Raw genomic sequence first — 12,074 nt, 5'->3', positions numbered from 1 at the left:
CCATCAAATTCCCACATCCCACCCCTTCTACAGACCAGTTTTTTAGCCAATTTGCTAATTATTTTCACTGCATTTGGCCATTGTTTTCATTCAATTTTATCTATATCCTCTTCTCTGTTGCTGCTTCATATCCCCATGTGAATCATTAATGTTTCATCCAGTGTATAACATGATTTACCGGAAGACATACACAGCAGCTCAGCCTTTGTGTCCTGTGGGGAAATCTGAAAGGAACAGCTGTAATGATCTCATAAAGACAAACACAGGAACAATTACTTTAATGAGTAAATAATTTTCTATTCTCTGGTTGTGTCATTGCATCAACCAGGTCATAGTCTGTTTTCTTTGTAAAAAGCTCTGAGTATACTCTAACCGCATTCAGCTAAAAGCTGCTTTTAATAAAAGGGATGAGCAGCCCATTAGAAAAGTATAAAAAACTTATTTAAATTTCAGAATGTAATAAAGGTGACCATTGTTGAGCTTAAAGGTATGGGATGTTACTGGTGTTGGTGTGACTTAGTTCCATCAGTGCTTTAAGAGCCAAAACACATCAGGTGTTAGGCTAAAATTGTTCTTACTCTTGTACCGAACCACTCCTAAACAAGAGATACCATCAGAAGCGTGAAGAAAAAGGACCGGACTGTTGCTCGGTGGTCCAGCGTCCTCCTTTCAAATGATAGCACAATTTGCATTTGCTGCATTGATACAGTAATTTATGCAAAAGGAGCCCCCAAGCAATTACCGAGTGCATATACGGTGCTGTAAATTGACATAGTTGTCAGTAGCCCAATATTTCTACATAAAAAAAAAAATCACTCTTTTGAGGTTTTATATTAAATTAAAATTTTCTCAGAGCCTGACTTTTGGGCTTTCATGAAAAGTAAGTCATCAATCATCAATCATGTTGACATTCTGATTCACTGAGATGCATTACAAAAAAACCTTCATACCTACCAACAATTTATTCTGAAATCAATAAAAAAAGCTATTCCCCACTTCACTGCATGCTTTTCTAGAACAAAAATAGGCCCTGAGAAAATAGATAATAACCTCTAATACATTTTGAGAGATTAACAGTATTTCTTCTGGCAGCAAAAAGGCAGACCAAGGAAGATGCATGGTGAACATACTAGCTCTGTTTTAGCCTTAATGGCAGGTTCTGTGTGTGAAATGTAAATGAGAGAAGATCACTGATTAACAAACTTTATTGCATACAATTGCATACAGACTGAAGCATAGAGCAGCGAACAGTGATAAACATTCTGTGCAAAGGCTTTTATTCTGGATTTTGCTCTATTTTAGACAAATTTTAATCGACACAGGCTGAATTGAGTCTAACTGATATAAAGAATGAATAAAACGGTATATAATGGTTTACATTTTTTATGTCAACATATAACCCTGAGAAAGCAAACTGTTAAAATGTAACTAATTAAATTGGTCTAACAATTTGGATACATTTATTTTGGTAGATTTGAGGCAATACAGAAATTATGCAAGGTTAATTAAATTCGTTTACCAAATAGTTTTTAAATTGTTATTACTCAAATAAATTTCTTCAGCTCTAACTAATTATTGAGATTTATTTTGCTAATCTGATTTGTATTATATGGAAATAATAATAGGAATTATTTAAGGTAGTTGTTCTCAAACAACTATCTTATCCCCATTTATTTGAATTTCCTATATTTATTTTTATTTTTTTTAAAGTAGGATCAACACTTTCATAAAAAATAACCTAGTCTATCAGCCTTTACTAATTAAAAAATGGAACTAAATTTGAATGTCTAATTGTTTAAGATCCATAAAGTTAATTTGAGTTTAATTTTGTTTTGATTGATTGCTTTGACTCAAAATTCTATTTATGCCAGTAAAATATTAATATATTTGCTGCAATCTTTTTCTTTACTTCATTAATCATAACTCTCACCACCACCCACAGAAGGCATTATATAAGTTATAAGAGGTCTGTCTGGAAAATAAGACCTCGTGAGATTACCTGTGTAGAAAAGAATAAACCTGGAAAAAAAGAAAAACCTTGAAATTTTGTTGTTGGCTGCCGCTTGGTGCATTCTTCCTGGCTTGGCTTGCATCAGGTTTGAGGTTTAAACCTAGGAGAGGTTGAAAGATCGTTAACTTTGTGTGTGTGTATGTGTCAGTTACATGAACATGACCAAAAAGGTGTTTCTGTGTACTTAAAACAGGATCCAGGGTTCATTAGGGTGATGGCAAGGAAGCCATCCAAACTCAAAGATTTAAAGCTAACCACCAAGATAAACGGTCAAAGTGGAAACATGCAAAAGAGAGCCAGTGATTATTAGAAGGATTTTATTGCTTATTTCCCATAAAGATGATCCCACTGATTATCAAGAATGCTCTAAATAATTTTTGACATGCAGTTTTATATAAAAAATGTTTTGTTTTTTGTTTTTCTTTTCAAAATTGACACTCCTTTTACCTGATTGCCTGTCTCATTTCCTATCAGAAACAAACCTTTGGGTTGAATTAAAAAAAAACTTTTAATCTAAATCTGCCAGGTTCATGAAAAGGTTTGGGTTTGAATAGCCATGCAGGTTGATCTACATAACACCTGTTGCAGAAGGCAGATGTACGGATGAACTAGTCTGCTATTTTTATCAATAGAGGCAACTGTTTCTTCTACATGTCATTTTTGGGACTGTTTAAGTAGTACTTGCTAATAAAATAACACTAATATGCCCACCTTTCAAATCTACCATGAGCATTTGAATAGCTTGTAAAGGACAAAGAAGTGCTGTGTCTGTATATAAACTGCACATGGATTTTGTTTACAACAAGCCGTTTATCAGGCAGGCACCTGCTTCGACCCCAGGAGCCTTCAGCACTAAATATACATCAAGCAGAGCTGATTTACACACCTAAACACTAAAGTGCAGACACTGAGCCGTCCTAGGACACAAACTAAGACACAACTGACACATGCACTCCTGGAGTTCCTTTATTGAAATCTTTGGTTACAATTTAGTGGCTCTACTGTTTGGTATTAGAAAGACCATAAAAAACTGTAATCTATAATCCATACCTATGACATAAATGATTCACCTGAACACAAATGCACTGAACACTGCTACAACTCAAACACCACATACACACGAAAGAAGCAATACATATAATTTAGTGTATGTGTGTATACATGTGGGTTGGGAAGAGGAGGGGGATTCTTAATTATTCTGTCTAAAGATCTGTTGGCAGTATGTTTGATGGATCTTACACAGGTACATAATGACATCTGACATTTAAAAACACTTCCTACAGAAGGACATATGTTCATAGAAACAGACATCCTGCATACTTTCAAATGGTTTCAGAAGGGATTCTGAATAATAAAGGCAATCTGGTTTTATAATTATGCTTTCTAGTAAGAACAAATAGTCACTTGAACTTTTAGGCTTGTTAAAATGTTTATAGGCAATTCATCATCAGGAATTCATAATTTCTAGTTCCACTGACAGTGGTCCCCTACCCTGGTCCACAGCAACCAATATCCTGCATGTTCTAGATGTTTCTCTGTTGGCATACATCAGATTTAAATGAATGGGTCCTTAACAGGTTTTTCTGCAGAACTTGATGGCATGCTGAGGAGGAAATTAAATCATTTAAATCAGGTGTACGAGTGTAAGGACATATCTAAAACATACAGAATCATGGGCCCCGAGGACCTGGGTTGTGGAACACTGCAGTATGATTTCATTCAGTGCATTAAATAAATGCAGTTATCATATTCTCTGTACTGGTTTCAATTATTTCTTGTTTAAAAAAGTAATTAAACCAATGCATTTGATTTACTCTCATATTGCTGATCATTTAATTTAAAATGGTTGACTTTAGCATGTAAAATAACAGATAATGATAAATACAGATGTTTTTGACATACATTTATACAATGGCAAAAGAATACATTACAGCTGAACTTAAGATAGGTTCAGTTTGGTTTAAATCTTATCTTGTAAATCGTGAACAAGTGTTTGTCGTAAGTGGCTTGAGATTATCATTTTGAAAAAAAATAATGCAGATGTACCCCAAGGCTCAGGTTTTGGTCCACATATTTTTTAGTTAACATATAGATGATTTGCAATATTCATGCATTTAAAGATTTATTTTTCTTATTAAAATTACAATGTAATCTGTGGGTCAGCATATACAACAATCAAGCTGCGAAGAATGATGTTTATAATCGGGCAATTAAGATCCTAGAATGTCTATTAGATCACATTACTGTCATGCTTTTAAGAAACTGAATATGATGAAATCTGAAAAAATGTTATTAAATTCTCAAATCTCAGACTGACTTAAATGTTTACATTGTAAGGCTCAGTGACCTTTTGGCAACTCAGCAACTCATGAAGCATCCAGTGAGAATTGTAAAGGGGCAATATGTAAAATCTTTCTGGGACAAGCAACTCTTTCCTTATAAGAAGTTAAAACATGACAATCCTTCAAAATTTCCATCCAGGTAGCCTTCCTCTTGTAACGGCTAGAAATCTTACATTGTGCATTTTAGTTAATTTCATTGTATACTAAATAACATACAACAGTTACATTTTATGGTGAAAAAGTAATAGATGGATAACAGAAAACACAAATAGATAAAAACAGTCAGTCAGTCAGTCATTTTCTACCGCTTATTCCATAGTGGGTCACGGGGGAGCTGGTGCCTATCTCCAGCAGTCTATGGGCGAGAGGCAGGGTACATCCTGGACAGGTTGCCAGTCCATCGCAGGGCAACACACAAACAACCATGCACACACTCATTCATACACCTAAGGGCAATTTAGAGAGACCAATTAACCTAACAGGCATGTCTTTGGACTGTGGGAGGAAGCCAGTGTAACCGGTGAGAACCCACGCATGCACGGGGAGAACATGCAAACTCCATGCAGAAAGACCCCTGGCCGGGAATTGAACCGAGGACCTTCTTGCTGCAAGGCAACAGTGCTACCAACTGCGCCACCGTGCACACAGAACAGAACAGAACAGAACAGAACAGATTAACATATATGACCAAATGCTGTAAAGTACTGAATCTCAACAACAATTCAGCATTTTAACAACTTGAGTCAGCAAGTTATGCAAAAGACTAGTGGTATACCTTTGCCTCATGGTAGCATTTCAAAAATCAGGGAAGTAGTGTTGGGAGTCTCTGACAATGTTCAGAACCTTGTTACTGCGGTGACTCTGAACGAATCCTGGACAGAGGGGTGTGAGCCGTTCAGCTACCTTCACTATTCCCTGCAGGGCCCTCTTGTCTTATTGCAATTGTAGCAGTATGCTGTAATACAATATATCAGCACATAGTTCTGTGGTCAAATGCATTTGGAGGGATGAAAATAAAAGTTTTGGAACCATGTGAAAACAGTTTTGACTAGCAACAATGCTCTCTCTAGATCCACTGAGCTTTATATTGTAAATGTTAAATGTTAAGGAGTAATTCGTTTATTGAAGTGAGAAATTTGAAGTGAGCTTTAAGAGATTGCAAACTCCACTAACACATTATGTTAAGATGTAGTGTTCTTCAACAAAGAGATTAAAATAATAATATTTCCAATCTTTGATAAAATGAGATAAAAACAGGAACTGAATGTAAGAAAAGGAAAACAGGGTTGATGAACTAAACAGATGGAATGGTCATAAGACGGCCAGGTTGATTTATTTATTTATTTTTCTATTATGCTTGGAACCAACCAGCCTGTTGAACAATGGAGAGGTTATCCGCTTTCAGTCAACTATTAATAACACACACAGGGCATTAGATGCAGTAGATTGTGTTGTTGTTGTAGTGTTCAAATGTTCGCAAAAGGATTAACTTCTTTCCTAGAAACAAATATAAAGAACGAGAGGATTTGTCACTGTAAATCAAATTAATCCCCCTCAAAAAGGGGTACAGCAGGAAGTAGCATACCAGTCTATCTGGTAAATAATTGTCCAAAGATTAACTGTAGTGTTTGTAAAAATGTTTGACACAATGAACATGGATGTGCTGTTGGAAAATCTAATAATTACATCTGTCTGCCTGGAAAAGAAGAGTAAGATGGAGTTATTTTGCTCTCTCTTTTAAATGTAGTTTGTCCTCTTTCTGGATCTCATCTTTGTGAATGTAGTTACTATATGTACAAACCAGACCTGTAAAATCAGAAACAATAGCAATAATGCTATTAAACCACCATGACTGGCCCATAGTGCGCATGTACAGTTTTAGCTCTAGGGTATTGTTGGTAATTTACCTTTTAAAACGTTATTTTTACTGTATAAACTGCCCTAATTTTTGTGAATCATACTAAAGGGTCTCCCTTTCTTTGTTTTAGATCTCCCAGATGATCTCTGATGCCTCAAGAGAAGGAGTGACTGAAGCTGCCCTGAACCGCTACAACTCACAATCTCCTGCACACATGAACTCACCGTCACACACAAACTGTCCCTCTAACACGCCAGCTGTAACCACCTCAGCACTGACTGCCACTTCTGCAGCTGCCTCCTTCTTCGCCAGGTACAGTAAGATGCTTTCAGTCTTAAATCTCTCAGACAGACTGCAGTCTACACACCATGGGTGGAAGGTTCATTAGACTATGACTCCAACGATTAGATCATATTTATTTAGTTGCAGTACTCAATTACACCTCTACAGATTATAAATTTGTCTTCAAAGTAAAAACTTCACAGAAATTCCTGTCTGTTTGCCTCAATACTAATTACTGCTATTTTTTAGCATGATAATAACTTGACGCAGACAGCTTTGTAACAATCCAGTGGTAATGCTTTTGCCATTTTAAAAAGGTTCAGGGGAGAGGGTGTGGGGAGTCTCTGACAGTGTTCTTCGTGTTGAACTCCATACACACCTTTGTTTAAATGCCAGATTTTTGTGAGACCATGAAAACACTTTTAAAACCATTTCTCACTTTAAGGTGGTATATAACCTGTATAAATGTTTCTTAGGGGAAACATTAAGAAACTAGAAAATCTGCAATAACCTGAATGCATCATGTGCAGATGCTTAAACCAATGCTCTGTTAAAACACCTTTTTATTCAATTTCAGTATTCTTTGGTAAGAATCTAGCAGCATGCTACATATTGACTCTGCAAAATTTGCCCCAATCCACCAAGCAAAAAGTCCACCTTATGAAGACATCGCTTGTCCACAGCACTCTTAAGGTGTGCGACAGATTTCCTGTCAGATTCTGTTCTGAAGTCTTGCTAGGCCACTTATAAACTTTAACTTTCCCCTTGTGAAACCATTCTTTTATTCATTTGCTGAGATGCATGGTGATGCTAAAAAATATATTCTCTCTTCATCATTCTAGCAGACAGTTAAATGTTCTTGGTCTAAACTGACTGACACGAAAATCTTACCTTTTTGACAGGAGTTTGTACACTTTTCAGATCACTCTACAATCTACAATTTCTACAATTTCATAGACGAATCATTACAAAACAGGACAAAAGTAAATTATTATAACACTAAATCAAGCACTGAGTATAAAGTTTCAAACTATCCTGCCTTTAAACAGTTCTGCTATGTATGATTGAGCAGAAGGAATAAAATACTAGATCTTGTTAAATATTTTTTGTTTGTTGTTGTGGTTTTTGTTGTATAATAAATGTATAAAGTAGTTTTTGTTATCTCCCATTAATGCGGCCTTTTGGCCAGGTCCTTGTTTTAAATGAGAATTGGTTCTCAGTCGACAGAGACAATATTATTTCATGGTATAAGTCAGCTCTCCATTCATCAGTCGTCTACATACTGAAGCCCAGAAAAATGCTTAGCAGGACAACATAAATCAGACATGGATAACATGGGTACAACAATATTGATGTAACACAGCAAGCTTAATATGACTGAGTAAATTATTCATGGGTTACACCCAAGTCTGAGCATGTCACTGTATCTGAAAAAACACTGGGACGTCATATCTAATAAACTGCTTTCAATCACATTTTAAATAATACCGATGGTTTTCCTTCATTGCTTTCACACCTCTTCTCTGCTGTTCATCTGCAGATAATTAAATGAGTGTCTGTGATATATAACTGATATACATCAGTGTAGCTGACATAAAGTTGTCTGTCAGAGCACTAAGTTACATAAGGACACATTTAAACACACACTGCCTTGTTTTTCAAACCCCCCCCCCCCCCCCCCCCCCCGCCCCCGCGCTGTTAGATATCAAAGGCTGTGTTACACAAACACACACATCTGGTTTACATTATGAAATAACATTCAGCTGTAAAGGCTTGAGCCTCTAAAGAAAACTCGTGTTGTGTAGACATGTGGACATCCATGAAAGTGTAAGATTTTATAGTTTTATTGAGTTCAATTGTGGACTGGCATGGACTGATATGAGATTCTGACTGTGTGATCATCTCAAGCAAAGAACACAAAGCATTTAAAACAAAAATTAAAAGTTATTTTATTTAACTGTACAGAAATGCAACTGCTATTATCACTGCTGTCAAAGTGTTCATTGTATTGCTTCATAATAACAGAAACCTAAGAATAAAAATCCTCCCATTTGGTTATTATACACAGCTGACTGACAGCTTGCAACAATGCTAAAGTGATTATTTATCCTCCAAATAACCAGAGAAAAAGCCTAAATGTATCTGGTATTTTAATACAAGGGGTATGAGTCCTGGGAATGGTATAATGGAGAATTTTAATGGTTAATTCCATAATGTTTACAACTGTGAAAACCAGTTCAGGTCATTCATGCATGTCTGTTAGTTGAGGAAACATGCACTCTGTTGTATTTTTATTTTGGATGGGGACCATGTGGGAATGTATGTGCATTTGTCTATCAGCCAGTAAAAGCAGCCTTGCAGGGCTGGTAAATCCCATGCAGTTCTGGGTTTTTACTCTTAGACGTGGACTGCATACAGACACAAACACAATCTTCGTTTGGCTCGCTGTCTGCACACAGCCAAATCCCTGTGTCCACCCCAAGTCTTCTCACCTGATCCCCTGTCTTCCTCCATTTCTCCTCAGCCTCCCCTGTCTATCCCTATTTCTTGTTTTCTTCTCAGCATGCAGCTTGCCTGTTTTCATTTAATTGCTCTCTTCCTTCCGCATTGTTCTCTCCTCTCCTCCTCTCTTTCATCCACACTTTCTCCATTTACACAGTGACCTTTCCTCTACCTCCACACTAATGCATATCTGAGTAATATCTTTCATTAGTGGCGATCTGTCTTTGGAATATGTCATACTTGCACAGCAGCTCTACATCTTCCCTTTGCTGCAGTGGTCCTCTGGGGACCCTGGAATAGAGACTTGCTATGGTGTGAGCATGCTGTTACTCACGGGGGGAAGGGAGTTTCTATCAGTGCAGGAATTTTTTTAACTGCATGCTCCAAGGATCGGATCTATGGGGATTTGGCTGGCTATGTGTGTGCTGCGTAAGGCAGCAGAGTAAATGAGTAGGCCTCAAGTGAATTGGTGAATTGGGAAATGTTGTTATTTCAAATGGACGATGGCAGAGATATGTAGGCTGCTGTCTCTTTTTCTGCCCCTCTTCCCATTTAGCTGACTTTTTTCAGTGTTATTTAAGGAAAACTGTTTCCTCCAATGATAAATGAGAACCCATCATACTGGTGGATTGATGATCTGGACAGATGGTCAGTGGGACAAAAAAAAACTTTACCTGATCAGGTCAACAAACACATTTGTTTTGATTTTTGATCATGCATCATGCAACCAACAAAAGCTGTTTTCCTGTCTTGTACTTATACACTGTACACTAATGCTGTTCTCTTCCCTTTTGTGCACTGGCAGCATGCAAAGAGTCAATATTAGGCAGTTGAAATCTTTCTTTTAACTATGGAGAGAAGCCCGAATACTTTATTTATTTACTTTATATAAAATTGATGCTTTTAATCAGCTTAGATAGATTTTTTCATCGTTTTGTTTCTTATTCATAACACATTCACTTTCTTCTCGTAGAAGTAACAGAGAAATTAGGATTTTGTGTTTCTTTTATTTAAATAAAATATTTGGGAACATATTTTAGGGTGAATATATATATATGTATATATATATATATATATCACTGACTGTGTACAATTAATTTAACTGATAAATAAATCTCAGTTTTGAACATGTCCAGAATCTCCTCACATCTTTAAATTAACCTACAGTAGTATAATTTATAGTACCATATCAGTCAGCTGAAACAGTATCCCTGTCAATTTCTCCATAATTTGGTCATATTTGACCACATGTCCATGTCAGAAGATAATATCAGTGAAGCCAGCCTCATCAACAGTCATTCTGACCTAATGCGACACACACAAGCTCACTTTCACATGTCCACCATCACTCTCTGTCTCCCCTCACATCTTCTACCACTGATTGTCTGCTAAACAGAAAGTAATTAACCACTGAACCAACAACACAGCCAATAGACACCAGCCATCAATCAGCACTGTGTCCAAAGCAGAGGTGTTTGTGTTTGCGCAAAAGGAGAAGAAAAACAAAGCATTATCTTGTTACCAGCTGACCTCTGGTGCTTTCTAACAAGAGACAGATACATGAAGTCTAAAGGGGAGAAGAAGAGGCACTCGGTCCAGAAGGAATCAATGCATTTTGGGAAGGATGAGCGCATGTATGGATGGCAGAGATGAAGTCGGAAGGATGAAGAAGAAAAATGAGTGAGAGAAGGAAACAAAGAGAGAGGTTGGAGGACAGAAAAAATAGTTTAGGAGTCAAGGTAATGTAGAAAGGCTGATGATTAGATTGAGCTGGTTGATGTAAAACAAGAACAGTTTACTTTAGGGTTACTTTGGAATAGAATCGTTTAATCAAATCCCTGGCCACCTGCCATCAAACACCACCAATGAGGTGTTGTTGGAGTGTCCGGTACTTTAATTTAGCCATAGATTGAATCACTGAGGCGGATAAAACTAATTTCATAGGCGCCCAGAAACTGATCTAGAAATTGTAACAAAGGACACCTAAAACACATTCAGTGTTTTGCACAAGATAAAAAACTGCATACATGTTAAAGAACATAATATTGTTTAGCTGGGACTCTCCACAGTAAACAATTATTGTACTGAGGTTGAAAAAAGAAAATGCATGCAGGTTACAAGCAGGAATCCCCTGCAGCAAAGTGAATGAATCCGTCATTGTCATCCCTCATATCCCAACCATCAGCAACACTGCAGCAGCCCCTACAGCCACTTCTTTCATTGAGAACATAAAAATCACAGAGGAAATATTTCATAACTATATTATAACTATATTTTGTGAACCTAATGTAGAAAATGAATTGACTAATGCTTTTAAAACTCTCTTATGACCATGATTAGAAAAAACATTTAAGATCCTGTATGCAAAGACCGGTGGTAATAAGAGGATCCAATACAATCCTGCAACTGACAAGTTTCAATGTTCTTTTTCATATGATGCATGGGGAGGTTTGAAACATTACACCAACATAATACAAACTTGTAATTGCCTTTGATCGCGTTTTTAAACGTGTAAGCTTAGCCTGCACACTGAAAAACCCAATTAGTGGTCTTCTCATGGTGGGTTTGTTTTACGTTGTGTGCAGTCAGACACACACACGGATTCACACACAAATCTCCAGGGAGAGCCAGTCAAATGGTGAAGTGCTTCATCTTTCCATGGGTCACTTGATTCACATCTCTCTTCCTCTCTCTCTTTCCCACTCCCCCTCTTTTCTACCCTCCTTTCACTGACTCTCTTCCTTCGTGCTCATATATAAAACTTGCTGCAGTTAATTGAAAGCCAATGGTGTGAGAATATAGCTTCTTGACATAGAGTGTATCAGGGCACAAGGTCTCTCACTCTTTCTTCCTCTCCTTATAAGTTCTCTAAATTAAATGTGCGAGTTAACGCAGAACCGTGCAGGAAGCCTTGCTACAGCTGTTTTAGTGGACTTTAGTTGTGTTAAACTGGTAATACAGCTACTGTATGTGAAAGTAGTTACAGGTGGTGTTTCTAGAATTGCAGAGAATAAAAATAGCCACTTTCTGTTTTTATACTCAATGGTGGGCAGCATGTGTGTACATGCGCGCAAACATA

The 12,074-nt window shown here is 37.0% G+C and overlaps 1 protein-coding gene across 2 annotated transcripts in view; it reads left to right on the top strand.

The window, feature by feature from the left end:
* kif26ba (kinesin family member 26Ba) overlaps window positions 1-12,074 on the top strand; it is a 156,742-nt gene that overhangs the window by 61,681 nt on the left and 82,987 nt on the right. For both annotated transcript variants that reach the window (XM_047363573.1, XM_047363574.1), the window contains exon 4: window positions 6,342-6,523. In XM_047363573.1, the coding sequence (XP_047219529.1) occupies window positions 6,342-6,523 (182 nt within the window). The remainder of the gene's footprint in view (window positions 1-6,341; window positions 6,524-12,074) is intronic.

The sequence above is a fragment of the Girardinichthys multiradiatus genome, chromosome 4 (genome assembly GCF_021462225.1).
Source record: "Girardinichthys multiradiatus isolate DD_20200921_A chromosome 4, DD_fGirMul_XY1, whole genome shotgun sequence".
In the NCBI taxonomy this organism is placed as follows: Eukaryota; Metazoa; Chordata; class Actinopteri; order Cyprinodontiformes; family Goodeidae; genus Girardinichthys; species Girardinichthys multiradiatus.
The sequence above is the reverse complement of the archived record's forward strand: the minus strand, read 5'-3'. Positions and strand labels throughout refer to the sequence as shown.